Raw genomic sequence first — 23,779 nt, 5'->3', positions numbered from 1 at the left:
CTATTAACTTAGTAACTTGAAATAAATTTTCTCCAACTTACCCAACCAAGGCTAGTTATCTGTATGGAAATATAAAATTCCCAAGGGCTTTATAACGAAATATGATCATCTGTTACTTAACTATTGAACAGTTTTAGCTATTTTTTTATTCATATGTGCTTGTGCCAGCGTGGGAACCACTGACCTATGTGTCACCATGGTGTTAATATTTTCTCTGACTGAGCATGGTTGATAATGAGAATTCTTCAGTCCTTGGATTTGTGTATTCAAAAGGATAACTTTTGGGCCTGCTTCAAAAATAGTTGACAGTTTCTGGGGTGCCAAGTTGGGTGGGTTCTCCATCCTTCTTACCCCTTTCAAAGGAAAATATTAAGTGAAACGAACATTTCATACAACAAAATTAGTGTTCATTGGGGTCTCAGAATGGCTGAGCTTTATGGGATGAGTGGGTTTTAGCCAGTGGCGCATGATTGCAGTTAGAAACTAATTGTGTTGAAATTTTTCCTGCAATAATTAGTGTATTGAGTGAATTGCTTTATTTATTGATTGATTCAATGTTGAGCTCGGGCAGACAGGCAGCATTGGCAATGCACTAAGCATGTTATGATCTAATGATCTGATAGAAATTCTCAACTTCAGGACAACTTGGGGGCTTTTTTGTTTTTATGTTTTTTTTGTTATGTTTTTGAAAGGAAGATTCCCATTTGTTTTATTAATCCATTAGGAAGTGTTTGGTGTTTTTAGGTCTAGCTATAAATGTTTACCTCTGTTTGCCTGTATGAATGCCAACTTGGAGCTATTACCATTAGAACTGATGTTATTTGTTAATGTGTGAGACATTAATGTTGGTCTGACCAAGTTTTAGGAAATGAATTTTTTTGTTGTTGAAAGCTGATCTAAATATTGAAAAATAAAGATGTTTTAAATCTACATATAACTTGTCTTGCCATTCCCAGATTGCATCTTCTTTTTTTAGTATTATGTAGCTTCACTCTTTGAAACATCCAGGTTATTTATTGTTGTTGCAAAACCTGGTGATTTAATTGAAAAATATTACTGGTCTTCATTCTGGGGGCAATTTTGTCAGTTTGGCCCTAATCTTTTGGCCATTTCCCAGCCTTCTTCTTCCCATTTTTTCCCTACCTAAGATATAGTATCATCACGTGATTTGTATTCTGCATGTTGACATTACAGAACATAATTTTTGCCTTAAAATTAAATGATGGCCTAGGTAATACTTCTTTGCTTCCCCCTTTCCCTTTTAAAAATAGCTTGTTAATCACATATTTGTGTTAGGAAGTCCAAATTGCCCAGTGATGAAAATCTTTTTTAGGCTATTGTGTCCTCTAGAGATTAAATAGAGTACTGTGGAGCTGTTTGCTGTTACAAACTCAAAGAGACCCTAGGTTAGAAGCCCAGTATTTTAACTTACATTTAAGTGTTTGAACTTAAACTCAATTTCTAAATGTTCTTAAACATTTTAGATTAGTGTTTTGTTTATGTAATTGGTTTTTAGTGTTTTCTGTATTGTAATTTGAAAAAAATGCCAGTTGTATAAGACTGGATTCTTTGGTCAGCTTGTTCCAATAGTTTTCTCTTCGTTGGAAAACTGAGTTTTGGGGGGCTTTTGAGGTTGATTTTTTTTTTTTAAGTCAAATTTCTTCTTTTGAAAATTGTTCTGAATTTGACATTTAGGAGTGGCCACTCCAATCTTAGTGAATTTGCTCATCTCTTCTGGTAATCAGCCCTGCATGCTTATGAAAATAAATTTTAAGGTGACTAAATGCCTTCTACCTCTTCCTTACTGAAGATTTTCCCCCACTGTACAATCTTTTTTGGGGGGGAAGGGCAGATTATGGTACTAAAGATTGCAGATCCAAATTCCCCATTTTTGATTAAAAAGTTAAAAAGAGCCAAATGTCACCATTGCTCTCCTTGTTTCAGGCAGTGACACATTATAGCAGCATTAAAAACCTGAGTATTTTATAGAATTCAAATGTTCCTTGAGCATGTGATTCTTATTTGAAAAACAGAAGCTCAGTGCTTGGTGGAAGAAGGATGGCATTTGGCTACCCTGTTCTTTCTCTAATGCCTCGGTGTTGCCTGTCTGCGCCGGCCATTGTTGCAATGTAAGCAATACTGTTTGATGCACTGCCACCCTCTATTGTCTGTTTAGTGTTTAGAATCTCCAGTGGGGAAGAGGAAAAGAAGCATGACTGTTAGTACTTCTCAGGACCCATCTTTCTCAGGATTAAACCAGGTCTGAAACTGTCTCCTATTCCAACCTCAATCCCAAATTCATGTACTTTTCTTTTTTATTGTTTTATTTTGATTATTTTTATTTTGTTTTAATTCTGGAGAATGTAGATCTTGCTCAAGCACCTCTTACGTTGGCATTATTCAGACATACTTGGCAAACATAACATTACTGTTTTTTTGTGGCTCTCACTTAAACTTCTAAAGTTTAGAGAAAACTTAATTGAAAACAGGATTATGTTTAGATATCTAACATTCATATGAGAAAATGTTAGTCTAGTATGGAAAATATTTACCTGATGGTAAACTTGAGATAGACTGTTATTTTAAAATGTATTTGGAGTTGCAGAACTTAATGCATGAAATACATCTGAATTCAGTTGCATCAGTGCCGTGTGGTGACTATATTCTGCCTCTACTCTCTTCCCCTTCCCTAATGAACTTCAGGTAAGTGTAGTTCAGATTTCAGATCTAGTGTTTCTAGAATTGATTTACCTTAGTAAGAATATTATATGCTCTTTAAAGAAGACATTGCATTCTAACAATAGAACAATAACATCTCCAAACAACTGCCTTTAGTAACACACAAATTACATGAAAGTATAAACTGAGGATTTAGTGTTTGGCAGGCTAGATACACACTCCAGTAATTTACTAAGTATTTTTTAAAATGTAAGCAGAACATTTATAGACATTAGATTACTTTCTTTCTTTATGCATTTTCAAACAAGGGGCTATAGTTTTTTCATCACAAAATTTAGATAAATTTTGAAGCTCCAGAGCAAATGAATCTTTATCAATTTAGTGTACATGAGAAGGGAAGTATTGTTGTGAGTGATTTTAAAAAAGAAAAAAAATGTGTTTGATATGTGAACATATGTTGTAGTTCCTTAATTAACATAGGCATCATCTGGGTGACCATTTAATTTTTTTCCATACTGCCAGGCATCATTCTAGAGACCACCTTCTCCTGCTGTTACAAAGGTTTCATAAATTTACTTTTTTTTTTTTCATGGACAAAGAAGTACCAACTATGGTGACTCGGTTTCGGTTGGGGAACGTGGGAGGGTAGGGTGATGAGTAAAGAGGCACACATTGTAAGGCAGTTCTAGTGCCCCTTTTTTACTTATCCATTCATTCACACATTTTACTTATATCTTGCACCATAAACATTTGATAATTTCCATTAAATTGCATTGAATTGTTTTTATTCCCTACAGGTTAGCTGGGTTCTGAGGAAAAGGGATCTTGTGAATTTTTTAGAGAGCAGAGGAATGTGGTTCCTGGTTAGGAGAGGATTGCTGCAGATAGGAAAAACTAAAATTGGCAATAGTGTTTTTGAAGAAAATGCACCTCTACTGACTGAAGTTATCCCAGTATATCTAACATGAACTCATTTCCACTTGCCTTTGCTGAATAGGCTGTATTCTTTAAGACATGCACAAATTTTACTTAGAACAATTTTTTTTTTCTTTTTCTTTTTCTGAAGCTGGAAACGGGGAGAGACAGTCAGACAGACTCCCGCATGCGCCCGACCGGGATCCACCCGGCACGCCCACCAGGGGCAACGCTCTGCCCACCAGGGGGCGATGCTCTGCCCCTCCGGGGTGTCTCTCTGCTGCGACCAGAGCCACTCTAGCGCCTGGGGCAGAGGCCAAGGAGCCATCCCCAGCGCCCGGGCCATCTTTGCTCCAGTGGAGCCTTGGCTGCAGGAGGGGAAGAGAGAGACAGAGAGGAAGGAGGGGGTGGGGGTGGAGAAGCAAATGGGCGCCTCTCCTATGTGCCCTGGCCGGGAATCAAACCCAGGTCCCCCGCACGCCAGGCCGACGCTCTACCGCTGAGCCAACCGGCCAGGGCCACTTAGAACAATTTTTGAAAACCCACAGAAAAGCAGTCTGACCCACCTGAGGGAGACCTCTCTTTGCATATACAAACCTGTAAAAGTACATACATCATCTTTTGACTTACTAAATACTGGTTTCCTCGTTTTTTCTTACGTTTACATATTTGCGGCTGTTCATATGCTTGGTATGCGGTTTCATGTATATGCTTCCCTTGTATGTTTACATCATTTTTAACTTCAAAGCATAGAGAGCTACTAACGAAGCTTAATAGGTACCAGAAAATAATGAATTTCCAAGAGTTAAGTTTTTTTTTTTTTTTTTTAAGTAATTTTTCTTTTGATTGTTTGCTCTTAAAATAGGATATCTTTGTTTGGCAGTGACTTGACTTCTCCTGACTCAATTTTTACAAGAAGAGAAAATTTTAAATTAATTTATTTGCTTTGTAGTATTTTGTTGTGATACCAAAGATTGAAATGTTTAAGAAGATTGTGTTTGTATGTTTCTTTATTTTCTTCATTAGATTTCATCCCCTTAGAGTTGTGGAAGGAAACAACTCTAGTGAACAGTTTATAAAGGAGTCTTTTAGTTGTGAGAAAGTGTCTGGTTATTGAATTGCGAATGGAGCTACTGCTTGTAGATTTAGACATGAATGAAGCTGTCAGACATAATCATGTCAGAGATTCAGAGATGTTTCTATTTTCTCCTCTATTTTGAAGTACTAAAGGAAAGAATCTCAGAAAATAACCCTCAGAGGAGATTCTATGTCCTAATTACTTTTCATTCAAAATCCACATAATTCTTTGGGATGTTTTTTAAATACCTTGAACCTGGGTGTCCTTTTGTGTTTATTTTTTCCTTGACTGATTTTCAGAATGAATCTGCAGTTTGTCATAATTTTCATTTTGCTTAACAAATCGATTTTTCTCATTTTAATATTTGTGTACTAAGCTGATAACTCATATCAAGAGAAACTGTATGTACCTTATTTAGTGTTTTATAACACTTTTCTCATATTCCTGTAACTCAGTTGTTTAGGAAGTGAGTTTCATTTTATAAGAGAGCTTCCTTTATTCAGTTACATTTTACTGGAAAAATGTAATCTTCATTGTTTTATAGTAGTAGACCAAGTAAATAAATGCCACATTGTTAACATGCTCACAAAAGCCTAAACCTCAGTGCCTTTCCTGTCCAGCTTATAACTAAAACTAGGTTGATGGTGCCTGCCAAAAATAGGTATTCTTCATCCTCCTAAGAGAGACATTTGGTTATATCTTTTTCACCTAAATCAATAACTTGTTTTATTTTTTGGCACAAACCTTGACAGACTAGGTGATCAGGTTTTCCAGCACATCACAGATTATAAACTGGCAGGAGAGACCCACTAGAAAAGAACAATAGAATAGTCAGTCTAGGGCTATGTTAGTGTAGGAGCACACAGACTTGCTTTGCTGAATAATCTTAATGTGATTTTATGATAAGGACTAAACTTTAAGTAAATATTGTTTATTTTGATTTACAAGGTATGTAAATGAACATATTTTGGATTTATTTTGGTAAAGATAGTTTGTTTTTTTCTTTAAAGGTTTTAATCGTGAGGAGTAAACCTGAATACTTTTAAAAATTAACTGCATTATAAATACCTTATTCTTTGTGTATCATATATGAGAAAGCACTACACATTTTATTCTAAAATGTTAGTTTGGTTTTCAGTTATTTAAACTGCTAATTGTAAGCCATCATTATATTGAGTACTTTTTGCCTGTTTAAAAAATGCTTTTTTTTTTTTTTAAATAAAAACCTTGGTTTTGTTGTCAGTATCAAACTTGGAGGGTTGTCTTGTTTACCAGTAGTAACAGGATATCGAGTTTCCTTATGGCACACAGCACGCTTGTCAACTCTGCTATCAAGCATGTCTCTGTACATTTCTGTACTCCTGTAAAGACAGGCTCCTGGATGTGTAGTGAACTTGCCCTGTGAAATTGTTCAATTGACAGGATCAACCACTTGACCTGTGTTTTATTTTGTTTTGTTTTGTTTTTAACTTATTGATGAGGACTAGTAAAAGCTTATTGGAGTGTAATATTTGTTCATTATCTGTTTTACTTATGAAACTTTCTTTTGATATATTTGAACAAAGAAAATAGATGCCATTTAATGACTAAGAAGGAATTTAATTGAACAAGGTTGGAAACCTAATGTCTTCTTATTTTCTTTTAAAGTTATTCCTTATTGATTTTGGTTTGGCCAAAAAGTACAGAGACAACAGGACAAGGCAACACATACCATACAGAGAAGATAAAAATCTCACTGGCACCGCTCGATACGCCAGCATCAATGCACATCTTGGTATTGAACAGAGGTGAGTTAAACAATTGAATTTGTTCATCGGATCCATAGCGAAAGCTATTAGTGAGTTTTTTTTAAATGTTTCAATTAGTTTTATATAATATCTAAATTTGTCTCTTGGCTGAGGATTTGAAGAATGCTTATTAATCCTTTTACTTGCTGCAGAGAACCCAATTAAAGATGCCTTTTGTTTTCTTTGTTGAAGGACCTCTCTTGGGGAGTAAAATATTGCATGATGAAAAGTTAGATGCATAAATGCAATTTTATTATGATGTTTATTTTTGCAGCTGAAGACAGTACTTATTTTCTTAATGCTGATCTTGGGCTTTTTATATTTTAGTGATGCAAATTGAGTTTTAGGGAAGAATATGTTGGTTATTGTTACAAGGAAAATGTTATCTGAGTACTAATGAACCGGAGGAGTTGGTGGATCATCTCCTGTTAAATACTTCCCCTCCTCTGTAAATTAATAACATCTGGTTTGAAGTAAACCTTTGTAATCTCTGTGCTCTGTTTCTTGGCTTGAGTTCCAGGTTTTCATGTTCCCTTCATCCTGTATAAATCATAATTTGCTCTTTAAGACAAGCATAGAAGTAACAGAGAATATGTTTCTAGGTTAAAAGAACCTCATAAAAGATTTTAAGCTTAGAACATATCCGCATATATCTGAATACCCTGGGTTAAACTATAATTTCACACTTTGTAGGTCAAGGTATAAATATTACCAGTACTTAAATATATGGCTGTATATGTATGTGTACAGTTGACCCTTGAATGACTCAGGTTGGAATTGCTCTGACACAGTTGAGAAAAGTCCACTTATAAGTGAAGCCCTGCATTTTAAACCTGTGTCATTCAAGGGTCAGCGGTAAGTGTGTGTGTACATATATACATGTTTAATTAGGTTTAAAATGTTAATTTATTTTAGCATCCCTGAAGTTATTTTTTATGAGCTTCTACATAAGTTACAGGTCCTACTCTTTGGTTCTTCAGTCTTTATTAACTTTATTTGGAAAGTTGTGTTTAGCCCTTTTTGCTCTTTAAACTTAAGTTGCAAGACAGTGTTAGGTTTTATAATTTTAAATCTGATAGGGTTTTATTTAGAGGTAACCCATTATGAACTTTATTTCCTTAACTAATTAGGTAACTTCTTGCACAAGACACCAAGTTGCTCTCTCTTCACTTGAGAAAATTTTATGTATCTGGCTTTCTTTCACATGTTTTTCATAGTAATTTCAGCTCATAAATTTATATTTTCTTTTCTAGTCGCCGAGATGACATGGAATCATTAGGATATGTTTTGATGTATTTTAATAGAACCAGTCTGCCATGGCAAGGACTAAAGGTAAACCAGACTCAAATTACCAGTTTTTTGTTTCATTTTAAGAATAAAAGAATTTATTTAAGAATACATGATGGAGATGATCTTTAAGCTCCCTTTCAAATATGAGGTGTTCTAAAGTTAAAGTGAATTAACTTTAATTTTACTTTTTATTGGGAAAACAAAATCTAATCCATTTCAGTAAAAATCAACTAGTGGAATTACAGTCATACCTGCAGAACAATATTTTGGAAGAGAGTAAGCAGGTACTCATTGGTAACCAGCAGCTTTGTCTGGATAGAAGTTTGATGTGTAGTCATTATGTTGAAGTACATATTCTTTATTTTGTAATTATCCTTACATTTCTTTTATGAGTGTTTGTGTGTTAATGATAAATCTCTAATGCCCTAGAATTAAATAACAATTTTGTTCATTTTATTTGTCCTTTAAAGGAAAATGTTACCTGGGTTTTTTGAGCATCTATGATCTAAGAAATTGTTACATGTTTGTGTGTGGTGTGTGGGTAGCTTTATTCATGATGTATATTTTTCATTGTAAGAATATTTTGACTTAACAACAGTTATTAATGTCACTAAATGATGGGCATTTTTTTTTAAATTGATCTGCTTATACCTTTGCCTTTGTGTTGACTATGGGTCAGGAAAAATTTCAGTCCTGGCCAGTTAGCTCAGTTGGTCTTGAGCATTGTCCCATACACCAAGGCTGCAGGTTTGAGCCCCCATCAGGGCATGTACAAGAATCAACCAGTGAATGCATAAATAAGTGGAACAACAGATTGATGTTTCTCTCTCTATCCTCTTCTCCCTCTGTAAACTCAATAAAAATAAAAAGATTTAAAAATAATTTTAAAAAGAAAGATTTCAAATTTTACTCTATTCGTGTTTTACTTAAATCACATAACTTCTTTCGTGGTTTTTTTTAGGCTCTTACTTTCCTGATGGCTAAAATGTTTTCAAAGTAGAAATTCATACAAAAAGTGAACAATTTAAGGAGGGAAATTTAGATCTATTGTACTTTTTTGTGTTTTTTTGTTTGTTTTTAATTCTAAATTATAATCTCTTGAATCTTAAATTTATATTTACGTCTAGTATGTTAAACTAATACCGTTCTCAGTAGTACTGAGTATATCTATGTGGTTTGATTTCTTTTGTCCATAGGCTGCAACAAAGAAACAAAAATATGAAAAGATTAGTGAAAAGAAGATGTCCACTCCTGTTGAAGTTTTGTGTAAGGTAGGTATGCATGATGAAAATTTTTTTTTTAAACATACAATATTCAGGTATAAAAAGAAACATTTTACTTGCTGGCCTGGAACTTAAACATCCTTTTAAGAGCTAGCCATTTGCCATTATGTGTTTGTTTTATTGCTTCTGATTTGTTTGCGCTCTGTCACCTGTTAAAAAATACAGGAAAAATAAAGAACAGGCCTGACTAGCTGGTAGCACAGTGGATAGAGCGTCGGACTGGGATGCGGATGACTCAGGTTCAAGATCCCGAGGTCACCAGCTTGAGCACAGGCTCATCTGGTTTGAGCAAAGCTCACCAGCTTGGATCCAAGGTCACTGGCTTGAGCAGGGGGTGACTCTGTCTGCTGTAGGTCAAGGCACATATGAGAAAGCAATCTGTGAACAACTAAGGTGTCGCAACGAAAAAGTAATGATGGATGCTTCTCATCTCTCTCTGTTCCTGTCTGTCCCTATTTATCCCTCTCTCTGACTCTGTCTCTTTTGTATTTTTCTGAAGCTGGAAACGGGGAGAGACAGTCAGACAGACTCCTGCATGCACCCGACCAGGATCCACCCAGCACGCCCACCAGGGGCGAAGCTCTGCCCCTCTGGGCGTCGCTCTGTTGCAACCTGAGCCACTCTAGCGCCTGGGGCAGAGGCCAAGGAGCCATCCCCAGTGCCCGGGCCATCTGTGCTCCAATGGAGCCTCACTGCGGGAGGGGAAGAGAGAGACAGAGAGGAAGGAGAGGGGGAGGGGTGGAGAAACAGATAGGCGCTTATCCTGTGTGCCCTGGCTGGGAATTGAACCCAGGGCCTGACTGTCTCTTAAAAAAAAAAATGATGATAATAAAATAAAAAATAAAAGAACAGGTAAACCTTTCTAGTAGAAATTCATGTAATTTATGAGAAAAATTAGATTTAAGAATATTCTCTTCATTCTTAAATTGGTGCCAGAAAAGAAAGGCTATCAGCTGTTGTTACACAAGGAGCAGGGAAACAAAGGCAGGCAGATCAGAACAATTTAAAATACCATGAACTAGCCGGCATCTGACAATATATCATATTGTAAATGACAGTTTGAATCAGGCTTATTTCTCTGAAATCTCAAACTTCACAGAGAAGCACTTCATGAGTTTGTGTCATGATGGAAAACCATTGTTTTTCACAAAAAGACCATTGGTTGTTTTTGGAACAACTGAATTACCTACCTGAAATAATAAGAAAATAGTATGTAATTATTATAGTTGGGTGATAGAGAGTAGAAATCAGCCTGAATTGCAATAATATTCTGGAAGGAGGTAAATGGTGATATCTTTGTGTTTCCCCACCCACAAATCTGCTTTCCTAGATCGAGTGGGGTCTGATCTCTTCTGAGATTGCTTGGGATTTGTTTCAAATTATGAAATACATTTTATGTTAATGAGTAAAACGTTCTTATAATTCACCTAAATAATTTTAAAGTCTGTATACTCAACAAGCAAAACATACTTTCTATAGACTACATTTCTATGCAACAGATTCATTTGGGTTATTGGAAAAGTCAGCCATTTTTACAGGAAGAGAAAGGATTTAGTACAGTCTCTGCTTGTGGACTATGTCTTAATTTTGATGTAGAAATTGTGAACTATACCTCTATTTTTTGGATTAGTGTTTTGTTTGTTTTTTTGTTGTTTTTTACAGGGACAGAGTCGGAGAGAGGAATAGATAGGGACAGACAGACAGGAATGGAGAGAGACGAGAAGCATCAATCATTAGTTTTTTGTTGAGACACCTTAGTTGTTTATTGATTGCTTTCTCATATGTGCCTTGACCGTGGGGCTGCAGCAGACCGCGTAACTCCTTGCTCGAGCCAGCGACCTTAGGTCCAAGCTGGTGAGCCCTGCTCAAACCAGATAAGCCCACGCTCAAGCTGGCGACCTCGGAGTCTCGAACCTGGGTCCTCTGCATCCCAGTCTGATGCTCTATCCACTGTGCCACCGCCTGGACAGGCGGATTAGTCATATCTAATTGATTCAGGGTGCAGTAAACACAGTGTTAAGTTATTACTAAAAATAATGAAAATGTTTTTAAGCTCATGGTCCAGTTGAACTTCTTATTTCACATCTATAATGCTTATGATATTGGTAGTTCTCTGGTTAAGGTTTTGCCTGTTTTCATACGGTGGCAACACATGAAATATTCTACTTGACTTTCAGTTGTGGTTGTTGAACACCACTTGTAATACATGTAAGAGCAATTTCATTCGGTCATTGCTGTTTGCCATTAACACAGACCATGAATTCATATTAAAAATTTTTAAGTTTGGTTAAGAGTTAAAAAAAGATGTACAAAATATTTATGGCTTCAGTTTCAGATGTTTACCTGAAAAATAAAATCACGTAAGAGTACTTTGTAAAAATTAAAAACTGTTTACATCAGTACAGTCAATATAAGTGTTGCAAATAAATCCATTCTATCCTACCTTGATCTCCTGGATGTGACAAATTCATCAAAATCATAAGGTTGTATGAAGAGACTTTAACTCACCTCCCTTCACATTCACATTTACTAACGGAGTGGAGATGTAGGGATTTTATCTTAATGCTCTGCACATTTACATTCCTGATGGCAAAATACTTTTGATGACTAATATCTGCAGCCTTAGAAATGTTTGTAAACATTATTGAGAATCTTTCCTAAGAAACTGAACTTGGTAAATGTTTATGCCCACACATATGATTATTAGTATTTATGCTCTCCTAAATGTCTAGTTATAAGGGACAGGTTAATTATTGTGTATTCATTAGGTCAGCAATTATGCAGCCACTCAGAAGTTTATGAAGAGGCTGGAAGTAATAGAATGGTCTTTGCAATATATTGTTAAGAGAAAAAAGCAGAATATATTATTATTTGAGAACATAATGTAGCAGAAAATACATATTTTCTCTACCAGTATTGAATGATACTGTAATAACAAGGTAGTCAAGAAGGTGAAATTTTGTTAAATTTTATGAAGATACCAAGTCAATTATTTCAGATCTCCTGATGGAGTAGTAAACACCCTGTTGTATTTAAATTTTTCTTGTATTTAAATACATTTGTTTTTCTGTCTTGAAATAAGTCTTTCGGGTTTTGTTTTGTTGTGTTTTTTACTTTGTGTTTTAACTCTTGAACTTAGGGGTTTCCTGCAGAATTTGCCATGTACTTAAACTATTGTCGTGGGCTGCGCTTTGAGGAAGCCCCGGATTACATGTATCTGAGGCAGCTATTCCGCATTCTTTTCAGGTCAGTTTTTAAGGTATTTTAAGGGTATAAACTGCAGTCCTGGCCAGGAATCTCAGTTGGTTAGAGCATCATCCAGATTTGCAAAAGTTGTGGGTTTGATCCCCAGTCAGGGCACATACATGAACCAACCAGTGAATACACAGTTAAATGGAACAACAAATCTATAGCGCGTGCGCGCTCTCTCTCTCTCTCTCTCTCTCTCTCTCTCTCTCTCTCTCTCCCCCTCCCTCCTTCTTCCTCTCTCCCTCTCTCCCCTTCTCCCCCCTTGTCTCCCTCTCCCTGTCTCCTTTCCTCCCTCTCTCTTTCTAAAATAAGTAAATAAAGAAATAAAAAGACTGTAAACTCCAGTGGGGGTCATTAGTTAAATTCACCAAACACTTCTGTTCTGACAAGTGGCAGATTAAAGTGGGCTATCCAATATGAATAAAAGTTTTGTTTGGCTTTTTTCCATTTGTAGTATAACTGTACTTGGAATTATTTTAGTTTGGGATGGAGAAACCATTGAATCAAGCTCAAAGAATCTAATTTTTTCACAGTGGGCCTGACCTGTGGTGGCGCAGTGGATAAAGCGTCGACCTGGAAATGCTGAGGTCGCCGGTTCGAAACCCTGGGCTTGCCTGGTCAAGGCACATATGGGAGTTGATGTTTCCAGCTCCTGCCCCTTCTCTTTCTCTGTCTCTCTCTCCTCTCTCTCCCTCTTTGTCTCTCTCTCTCTCCTCTCTAAAAATGAATAAATAAAATTAAAAAAAATAATAATAATAATTTTTTCACAGTGGTTGTATTTCACATTAGACCTAAGTAACATCAGTGACCCTTGTTAAGTCTCTAACTGTGGTGCAGAACCTTATTAAATACCAAAATGAAAAGCAAAGTATCAGTCATGTAGTCTTTGATAGTGTTTAGGCAGGCCCAAACTCGGGGGTTCCCTAGGTGTGACCCAGAATTTGTCTTGAAGAGGGGGTGGGAGGATAGTGTACAGGGGTTCAAAATCTTAGTTGAGAAAGAATTAAGAATTGGGGGGCAAACCTCTAGCTCCAGAAAAGTCTTCCCAAGCCACCAGCTTAGATGTCTTCCTTACAAAATTATATTCCCATTCCTACTCTGATTTATTTTAGGAATATTTTTTATTATGATTATCCCCACAAGAGAAATCACAGTATTTTTTGTTCATACTGCCTTTCATTCTCACCCTCTTGCCCCTTTTAAAAAAGTTTAAAGGTACCTTTTGTATGGGGGGAGATTTATTCTTATCAAATACTACAGACCAAAATGGTGACATTTTCTCTTCAATCATAACATGTAAAAAGTGAGAGTTAATTTACCAAATAGTTAAAAAATCAATAGGCAAAGAAAACATTTAGAAGCTATCACAGCTAAGAGAAAATACTGATTTCCTTTAAAAGGACCCTCATTGTCTTGTAAGTTTGATAGTGTATTAAACTAGAGTCTAATTGAAGGAATAACATACAATTGTGTATTTTCCAGGACTCTGAACCACCAATATGACTACACGTTTGATTGGACAATGTTAAAGCAGAAAGCAGCGCAACAGGCAGCCTCTTCAAGTGGGCAGGGTCAGCAGGCCCAAACCCCCACAGGCAAGCAAACTGACAAAACCAAGAGTAACATGAAAGGTTAGTAGCCAAGAACCAAGTGACGTTACAGGGAAAAAAATTGAACACAAAATTGGGTAATTCATTCATTTCTAACAGTGTTAGATCGAGGAGGTGGTGTTAAAATACATAAAAATTTGGCTCTGTGTTTTAAAAAAAAGACGTCCTTGGAAAATTTGACTACTAACTTTAAACCCAAATGTCCTTGTTCATATATATATGTATATGTATTTGTATATACATATATGTGTGTATATTATATCATTTCTCTTGGGATTTTGGGTCATTTTTAACAACTGCATCTTTTTTACTCATTCATTAACTCTTTCCAAAATAAACATTTGGTGTTGGGAATATGGTATAATCAATCAATCCAAAATCCTAGACCTAACACTTGTTGATTTTTAATAATGAAACTGGTTAGCCATGATGTCTTGACTTTCAGACTAACAGTGTTGAGAATATTTTCTGCATGTTAATGCTTTAGCATTTAAAATGAAAGATTGTGAACATGATCTGATTTCAAGAGGTGAGTCTGGCATTGCCCCCAAAGTGTCGATCTTCTCAGTTGTAGAGCATCTAGTTCATGTCCTTAATGCTCAAATAACTGAAAAGTTTGGCACGTCTTCCCTAGTCAAAAAGAAATCTCTTAGTTGATATTTAACATGTGTTCTTAATTTCAGAATGATATTTTTTGGCTTTATTTTTTTAAATCTTGCTAATATGCAGCATCTAGGAGTCCAGTGTGGAATTGAATTTTGGAGTTAGGCCTTGCAATAGAAAAGAATCTGGGGCAAATGCCATTGAACTGCTAGTCTGTTTCTTCTGTCTTTCTCTGGTGCTCTTGGTGCTGCAGGAGGAGACCTGTCCGGCACAGCGCTGTTGCTATACAGTTCGACTCTTGTGTTTCATGTTTTTTGTTTTTCTTTTCTCCTTTCTGGGGCTTACCTCCTAATACCTGCCTACTTTCTAGAAGTGGTGGGCAAGTAAAGTTTGGTGTTTGGTCTGTAATGATTGAATTTCTGAATGACTGCTCTAGTCTGAACTTGGTCTTCTTTGATCCATATTTTTAGTGGTGTTTACACTACTTTGTAATATTGAAATAGGCTCTAATTTGAGGATACTTTACAAGAAGTATAATTAACTGATGTCATCCTCATCCCAGCAGCTCATCTATTAGGAGTGAAGTTGAGATGCTTCCATGTTTCTGTATTAGGGAAGGATTCAGACTTGAAGGTCTAATGTAGTGAGGGTTCTTAGATGATCAGGTTTCAGCTCAGGATAGCAAACACTAATGCTTGCCTACTGCTCTGCCTGTGCTTCTCAGTTGGGACTTAACTGCCCCCTTTGAGTGTTTTAATCATTGTATTACTAATCATAATGCCAAAAAGTAGAAGAAATGGCTCTGCCATTTAGGTAAGACAACATAAAGTCTCTACACTGAGGAGTTGTTAAACCTGACACCTATAGTAAAGTTCCTTTTCCTCACAAAATGAAACCAGTTTTTGCCTAAAGCTAGCTGGGATAATAGGATCGTCATGAGTTGCAGAATGATTCTTTTTTTTTTTTTTTTTCAGTTTCTAGAACTAAAATTAGAAGTCTCAGCTGACCTAGAACATTTCACTTCAGGCATTCAGCAGCCTTCAGAAAGAATTTTACCTTATTTTGAGCTAGTTTTGTTGTAGTTTACTATGTTTCTTACTCAATAAACAAGAAGAATTTTTGTCCTGCCCTGCCCTATCCAGGTCTCAAAGATGAGAAGTTGGAGCCACTGAATTAGTATGTTTCCTTGGGGGGGGGGACGGGACACAAGAAATAAACTTAAATTAAATCCTTACTTTGTATTGTAGCTATTTTTCATAAAAGCAACTTAAAATCTTATGAAACTCTAATAGTATTATTTGACACAGAAGCTATACTAATTATTACATTAAAATAGACTTATAAATTTTTGAAAACTTGGACTTTTTCTAAAATATATCACATATTATTGACTACTTTCAGAGACGCATATATATCCAGGCAGTATAATTTGACTCCATGCAAAGTATTGCTTGTTCCTAAAATATCCCACTCCACACAGAATACAGACAACAAAATTCTTTTTGATTTTTGACTTCTCGAAAACATTTATTTTGAATATAGAATTTAGTTTTACACGAAACCCCTTCCATATAAAGCAGTGATAACTTTTACTGGGTTTGAGGGTGGCATGAAATGAGCATGGGAAACCCATTCCCCTAACCTTCACTCCAACCTCATTTTCTCAGTCATCCATTAAGAAATCTGTGAACTCTGGAGGCCAATCTGGATTGCTTAGTCCTGATTCCAATCTCTCATAAGGGTGTTTAAAAGATACAGTTTTTTATTGAAGAAATAGCTTGTGCAGCTCAATGATTTATAGATTCCCAGGAATTCTTTCAGTGGTGTTGAAAAACACATTACCTTTTCTAATCAAAATTTTAGGTGGTGCTTTTTAAATAACATGCCATTTGTTATGCACAGAGTTACATTTTCAGAGTTTTTTTACATCAAAGAATTCAGTTTCTTAAATGAATCTTCAGCCACTAGATAACTATGTCAGGAATATTTATTTTATTTGTTCCTGGAAATTTTTCTTAAGTGGCATTCACTAGTATATTATATGTGATTATTTTTATTTTTGAAAAGTCTGTATCTAATGTTTCTATTCATGGAAGGCTATATAATAAGTTATTTTTGCAATTCACTAAAAATGTCCATAGACTCTTTAAAGTCTGACTTAATTCAGCTAAGACATCTTTTTATATGTAATATAAATTACTTTTCTAAAGGAAAGATCTTTTGAAGTGTTCTGTTTCAAAGCCTATCAAGAGAATAAAAGTAAGAAACAAGGTGTTTCTCCTAATGCCCACTGTGCTCTGTCCCAGTTTTCAGTGCTCAGGTGCCACATGGTTGTAATTACTGTTTTTAAGCGTGTTAAAAGAGAAAAATAAAGTCACATTGATACACTTCCAAATTTGTTTCACTTCCTTTTCAACTATATGTGATTATCAGAAAAGAAATTTTCAAGACATTTAATAAGTAAAGGAAAAGGAAATAGTTTTAGAACATTCACAATCCAATTAAATTCATCATTTTTTTACTTAAGGACAGAGATGGGAGAATTTCGGAAGGTTGTAAAACCAAAGGTTGATCCTCACATAAGTCTGCTATTCTCATCATTTTAACCCATTTAACTGTTCGCTACTCCAGCCATCAATATTAAGCATAGTATTGTCATAAGTACCTGAATGTTACATTGTTAGTGTTCAAGAGATTAGAAATAGTTTTGTATCACATCCTGCCATTACCATGGTCTTCCTTGAATTACCTTCCAGTATTTACTGGGCTTCACCTACCAGTTATGTCTAGCTTAACATTTTCTGACTTCATCAATTGCTGCTAGGAACGTGGCTGGTCACTTAGCAACGTGTAACCCAAATCACAGGGGAAGACCTTGAAATATCTGGAGCAACTGCTCTGCTCTGAATGCTCTCAGTTCAAAGAAGGCCAAGGAGCTGCATCTGCTTGCTGAAATTTTTGTCAGCTTTTTTCACTGGACAATGAAGCTGGAGAGAAAAGAACTAAATTACCCAAGAGGAAATGAAGATGTGTGTGCAGGAATTGATTTGTGATTTTAAGCCCTCATCTTCAAGGCTTGTGGGACCTGTCAGACTTGGCACCTTGTCAGATTGTCTGGATGGTACAACAGTCCAGAAGAGTACAGTGTCGCCGTGACTCAGTGCTGTATAATGCAGACCATCTACCGGTTGGGGAAGAAATCAGTTGTAACAGGTATTTCAAAATTCAGCAACCTCAGAAATCTGTAGCAGAATTAATTCCATGATAGGGAAGACGAGATCAGATCATCAGTCTGTTTCTTAATGCAGTTAGGAATGATGTGTACCTGCTATACCTAAGTTACCATTTATCTTATTTGTAGTGGTAAAAATAAAATCTATTTCTTTTTCTAATTCTTTCTGTGGAGAAGGAAGAGTTATTATAGGTTTTTTACTTCAACTTTTGTATTGCCGATCTGCTTCAAAATTCTGTCATCTTGATTCTGATTCTGTGACCAAAAAACTACACAAGCGTGTTATAGAAAAAATTAACTAATATAAATAGCATTGCATTAGTGATGAATATGAATATTTATTTAAAGTTACTTTTTAAAATGTTTTATACCGTGAAAGGATTTTATATTTCAAAAGCCCATCATAAACTATTATTACACAAATACCCCTGTGAACTAGTTTGTGATTCTATAAAAAAAAAAAGTCAGACTTCTGAATTTAATTCACAAATAGGAGCAGATCCATACTTTTCACATTAAGGGATAGAATCTCCTGGTTAGTTATATAAAAATAAACATTTCTTTCCTTTTGCAGATTTGAAAAGAAACTTAAATATAGCTATTAACTTCTGAATCTGTCACATTAATCCCCTTACCCTGTTTTAACTTTTTTTTTTCTCTTCTTTTCAGGAACAAAGGGATCCACTTTTTATTTTCGCTGTTGCAATGAAACTGTGGTTTTGGACTTTTAAAAGCCAGGAGACACCACCTGAACTGCAAAGTAAAAACCGAGCACTAATGTACAAGAATGCTTATTAGTACTGGAAGACTGAATGTTGAGTACTCCTGGATTCTCCTATAGAGATTTTTTTACTGAAAATCTTCAGTAATATCTTAGGACAATTCACTGGAGAAACATTGATCAGCGTGTCCTACCTACCTACCTACCTGCCACTGGCTGGTCTGAAGAGTTCAATCTGGATTCAACTGCTGCATTCCACAAGGAATATCGATAGGCTAGCCTTTGACCAAACCATAAACAATTGTGATCATTAACTGACCCAGCAATTCTTCAAATCAGATTAAAAGATGAATAGATGAAGTCCTTACCTAGATATAATTTTTATCCCTGTTTAAAAGACACAAGAGTTTTTAATATTTTGACTTCATTGTAACTTAAATTTCCTTTTTAGACTGTTAGTGCCAAGTTTCCATTTAAAGCTGCTTGGATATTCATCATAGTAATTATTTAATATAATTCTGTAAACAAGCTATGATAAAGAAAACCTAACAATTTTAGTAGTTGTGAAAACTTTTTTTAAAATCATATTTAACAATAATTGCAGTACTTACAACCAGATGCTCATCAGGGTAGAGGTCATTCCTATTTAGGTAACCCATAGTTTTAATTTGCTTGCAAATAACTTTTAAAATTGGGATTAGATTATAGAATATGGTCAGATTTTAAAAATCGAATTCAGGTTTGATTTGACAGCTGTTCTTTTAAGGCTTACTGCTTATTCTATTTAATGATATTTGTCATACAGATAGTATGCCTTGTAGTGAAGTACATTTTCAGAAAGTTTTATTCTTTTATTTTTGGAATTTGCTTCATGAGCAGTGCTTGGGACAGGTAACAAAGGCCTTTTCTGTACCTAGGCTTGTGATGGGCACTAAGGAGAGACAAGGAAGTATACAGGACTAACATCTTGTTCTTGAGCCTTAGCACAATGTGTTTATTAAATGAATGAAGATGACCTCTGCCCTCAGATGAAAAATGGCTAGTTAACAAGTGAGAGAAGATTTACCATGAAACAGATTGACAAAAACATGCTTTGGGCTAAGAAAGTGAGAGATCAGAGTAGGATAGAATACGCTACCACTAGGGTGACTGTAAGAGTTTGAAAGGGGCATGGATGCCTCAAAGGAAAAAAGGCATTGATGGAGCTTTCATGCTATTTCTGGGAGATGAGCATATTTCCTTTCTGACCTCAGCCATAGGTACATTGACCTGAATTCCTGTATTCAAACGTACCTTTGCTGAGTCTAATTGTGGCTGAGGGAGCGGAGTGTTTGCAGGGTGGAAAAGCTTGAGAAGTAAATAAAGCCAAAAAAGCAACTCATTTACATGTTCAAATCAGTGATAACACCTAACCTTTTAAATGTAACTGGTGGAGGTAAAGAATTTTTAAAGGTTTCTGTATAAAAATTATACTTAATCAGTTTTTTTGTTCAGTGACATAACTCAGATAAGTATGCCATGAATACATTTTTTAAAACACTTAACTGCCTGACCACAGTGGTGATACAGTGGATAGAACATCAACCTGGGATACTGAGGTCCCAGGTTTGAAACCCCAAGGTCGCTGGCTTGGCTTGAGTCCCCCTGTCAAGGCACGTATGAGAAGCAATCAGTGAACAACTAAAGTGACACAACTATAAGCTGATACTTCTCATCTCCCTTCCTGTCTCTCTGCTTCTCTATCTCTCTCTTGCTTAGAAAAAAAAAAATTTAAGTTCCTTATTTGTAATAGTTAGACCAATCTATTTTTCATCCATTTGACAAATAGTTGAACACAATATACAATATTCTAGGTACTAGAAATACTGAAGTAAACAAAACAGGCTTATTGGAATTAACCACTATTTCTGTAGATAGAGAATTGAGTGCTGACTGGGAGGCCTGTGTTCACTGTGCACACTCCTACCTAGAAATACTCCGAGCAGAAAAGTTTCTTGTTTTTCTGTTTTAAAAAATTGAGCTAGTGATTTTCAAACAAATGAAAATCACACGAGTCACAATCTAAAGTAGTTATTGGCCCAACTCTACCCAATTTTCTTATTTTGGGTATAGCTTAAAATTTTTCTTAACTTGGAATTTTAACCATCTTTTCTGTTTTATTTTTTGGACAGGTTTCTAAGCATGAATCAAGGAACAGAAGAAGCAGTGCAGATGACCGGAGCAGCATTTGTTTCTCTCCAAATCTAAAAATTTTAGTTCATATGTACACTAGCCAGTGGTTGTGGACAACCATTTACTTGGTGTAAAGAACTTAATTTCAGTATAAACTGGCTCTGGGCAGCGTTGGTGATGCCGTGTCCCGAGTTGTAGCCGCTGTAATTGTGAATATTAACTGAGATAGTGAAACATGGTGTCCAGTTTTCTATTGCATTTTTTCAAGTGGAAAAGTTCACTGAATGGTTGACACACAAATTGGTGGAGAAATTGTGCATATGCCAATTTTTTGTTAAAAAATCTTTTACTTTGAACTATACTGCTTTGAGATCTCATTTCAGAAGAACGGCATGAACAGTCTTCAGCCACAGTTGTGACAGTTGTCAATGCTCACAATTGTGCATTCTTAGGGTTTATCCATCCCTGGGGTTTGCAAGTTGTTCACTTAAAACATTCTTAAAATGGTTGGCTTCTTGTCTGCAAGCCAGCTGATATGGTAGCAACCAAAGATTCCAGTGTTTGAGCATATGAGAGACTGCCTGCTTACCTGTGCTAGAAATAACAGCATCTAAAGTGAAGAGTTTAAGAAAAACTTAGTGACTACTAGATTATCCTTAGGACTCTGCATTAACTATAATGTTCTTGATATTAAAAAAAATATTTGTCACAGAAATTTAGTTAACATCTTAAAACTGAACATGTATGTATGTTGCTTAGATAAATGTAATCACTGTCAACATCTATATGATCTGGGATTTTGTTTTTATTTTGAAATGGGAGCTTTTTTGTTTACAAGTTCATTAAAAACTAAAAACTTTCTGTAAGGAAATGAGATTTTTTTGAAATAACAACAAAATGCCTTGCTGACTCACTATGGAATCAAAATCTCCCCAATTTTTTAATAGACTACTTCAAGCCATTTGTTACATAATACTCCTTTGCAAATCATTTTAGGTTTGGTGTTATAATTTTCCTCAAAACTTTTTTTAATTTAAAAAGATTTTTTTTTTTGGTCTGGAGGAGAAAGGCATTGTTCTGTTTTTTTTTCTTTTTTTAATAACTTGCAGGCACAAATACTCAGTACTGCCGCGGCTAGGACTTGGTATTGTAACTCCTGCAGCCTCAGACTATAACAGCCAGACTGATTTTGAGTAAGAATGAAAGTGTTAAAGGGTTTAACCACAGAAGGAGGTTTTCCGTTAAATTATTTCTATTAATTGGCTTTGAGCAAATTGACTCTTAACCTTGGAGAACATCATACCACATGAAGTTCATGTACTGCTGACCCTCCCTAGCCCACCCATTTCTGTTGTTTTCTGCTCTTCCTCTCTCAATCTTAACCACTGTTTTCTTTTTCTGACCCAAGAAAAAGAAAGATTTACTGACCATAATTTTTAAAATAGGGTAACTTATTTACTGATAGCATGTAAGGATAAATTTCAAAGAACTTCCATCTAAACATGCTGCCAGGAGCCTATTGTGTAAAAGTGTAGGTATTTTGTAAAATAATCTTAAACTGTAAATTGACACTAGTTTGGTCAGATTGTGTCAAGCTTAATTTTTCTTTTTTTTTTCTTTCTCATTTGGAAACTACTTTAGCAATAATTAATTGTGGTTTCTACGTTCTGCCATAAAGGATATATTAGCACCGTGATACTGCAGAAACTGATGAGTGTGGACTTCTGAGGCAGGCAGCTTTGTTTCCTTTCCACCCACCTGTCAGTTAAGGTATCTGTTTCTTGACTAATAAACCCTTTGATACTTTTAGCCAGAAATCAGTCTCATAAAGCTATTTTTGAGTATAGTTTGTGTAAAATAAAAATGTTTAGCTTTGGTAAGAACTTTTCCAAGCTGAACTCCCTTTAGCAAGATATTTTTCAGTGCTTTTATTTACTATGCACTTAGACTATGCACTTTTTCTGAAATATTTTTGTAACACTTAACTTTTTTGTATTTTTGCCATTTGAAAAGGTTGTGGTGTAGTTGGTCTGTAATTAAGTTGCAGATTTATAACTGCTGTTAGCTTTGTAAATCAAAATATAGGTGTTTCTGCCCCGGTGTATCGTCATTCCACCTGCAGCTGGAGCTGGGATCCCACTGTTCTTCTAGCTACCATTCATTTTCTTCACAGTTCACAAAAGAAGAATGTGAAATTCAGTGAATGCTGTTTACTAATCCTGTTGGGAGATGAATCTCATTTCACCAAAATTAAGTTATGTTTTTTCACTAAAATGATACAAGTTGAAGACATCACTCTGAAATTGGAAGACCTCACCACTTAAGGCTCCACAGTGGCTGACTGAGCTGAACTCTAGGTTACTACTATTTACTTTGTTCGCCCATGGGGGGGGGGGTGCAGTTTTTTTAATGTTGGGAGATGGCTGTTGAATGTCTCTGTTTTGGGAAGGTATAACAAGAAAATAAAAAAGAATATATATGAAGGGAGAGGCTGGTTATCTCCTCCCATACAGTTGTGTTCATGCTCCTGAGGCCTACAGATGGAATTGTGGGGGGTTGCTCTGATCATTTTTCATCAACAAATAGAGGTTTTTCTGTTTCTACCAGTCCTTACAGTACTACTATTAAATGCTCTAAGCAGAGTATAAATAGTTATAAGCTTAATTATATTATAATAAAAGAAAACAGAAGGATTTTAGAACCAAAGCCAAGGAGCTAGTTTTCCCTAATGTTTGCTGAACTATCTATCAAGAATAAGGTCTTGTAACTTGAGTTGAGTGGGAATTCTAAGAAGGTCCTGCAAATCCAGCAGTAGTCTGAGTTAACTTCGAGCCAACATGCAGGAATATTTTAGATGTTCTGTTAATTTTTAGTTTTTTCCTTTTTGTTGAATTTATTGGGGGTGATACTGGTTAACAAAATTATGCAGGTTTCAAGGGCACAATTCTACAACACATGATCTGTACATTGTATTGTATGTTCACCCTCCCATCTGTTTTGTGTGTTTTTTTAAAGATGAAATATAACTTTTTTTAAGTACTTTATTAATTTTTCGGGGGGGAGAGAGGAAGAGAGTGAGAGAGAGGAGGGAGGAGCAGGAATCATCAATTCCCATATGTTCCTTGACCAGGCAAGCCCAGGGTTTCGAACCGGCGTCCTC

The 23,779-nt window shown here is 35.7% G+C and overlaps 1 protein-coding gene across 7 annotated transcripts in view; it reads left to right on the top strand.

Annotated features, from left to right (window-relative positions):
- CSNK1A1 (casein kinase 1 alpha 1) overlaps positions 1-23,106 on the top strand; it is a 48,299-nt gene extending 25,193 nt beyond the window's left edge. Inside the window, exons 5-11 of one of the 7 annotated variants that reach the window (XM_066272961.1) lie at positions 2,177-2,260; positions 6,320-6,459; positions 7,713-7,791; positions 8,946-9,020; positions 12,172-12,278; positions 13,764-13,912; positions 20,619-23,106. In XM_066272961.1, coding sequence (XP_066129058.1) covers positions 2,177-2,260; positions 6,320-6,459; positions 7,713-7,791; positions 8,946-9,020; positions 12,172-12,278; positions 13,764-13,912; positions 20,619-20,626 — 642 coding nt within the window. In that variant the 3' untranslated portion in view covers positions 20,627-23,106. Of the gene's footprint in view, positions 1-2,176; positions 2,261-6,319; positions 6,460-7,712; positions 7,792-8,945; positions 9,021-12,171; positions 12,279-13,763; positions 13,918-15,636; positions 15,687-20,618 lie in introns of those variants that run through there. The other 6 variants (XM_066272964.1, XM_066272963.1, XM_066272960.1 and 3 more) reach the window with 6 other exon arrangements.
- The last annotated feature ends 673 nt before the right edge of the window (positions 23,107-23,779 follow it).

The sequence above is a fragment of the Saccopteryx bilineata genome, chromosome 4, assembly GCF_036850765.1.
Source record: "Saccopteryx bilineata isolate mSacBil1 chromosome 4, mSacBil1_pri_phased_curated, whole genome shotgun sequence".
Lineage (NCBI taxonomy): Eukaryota > Metazoa > Chordata > Mammalia > Chiroptera > Emballonuridae > Saccopteryx > Saccopteryx bilineata.
The sequence above is the reverse complement of the archived record's forward strand: the minus strand, read 5'-3'. Positions and strand labels throughout refer to the sequence as shown.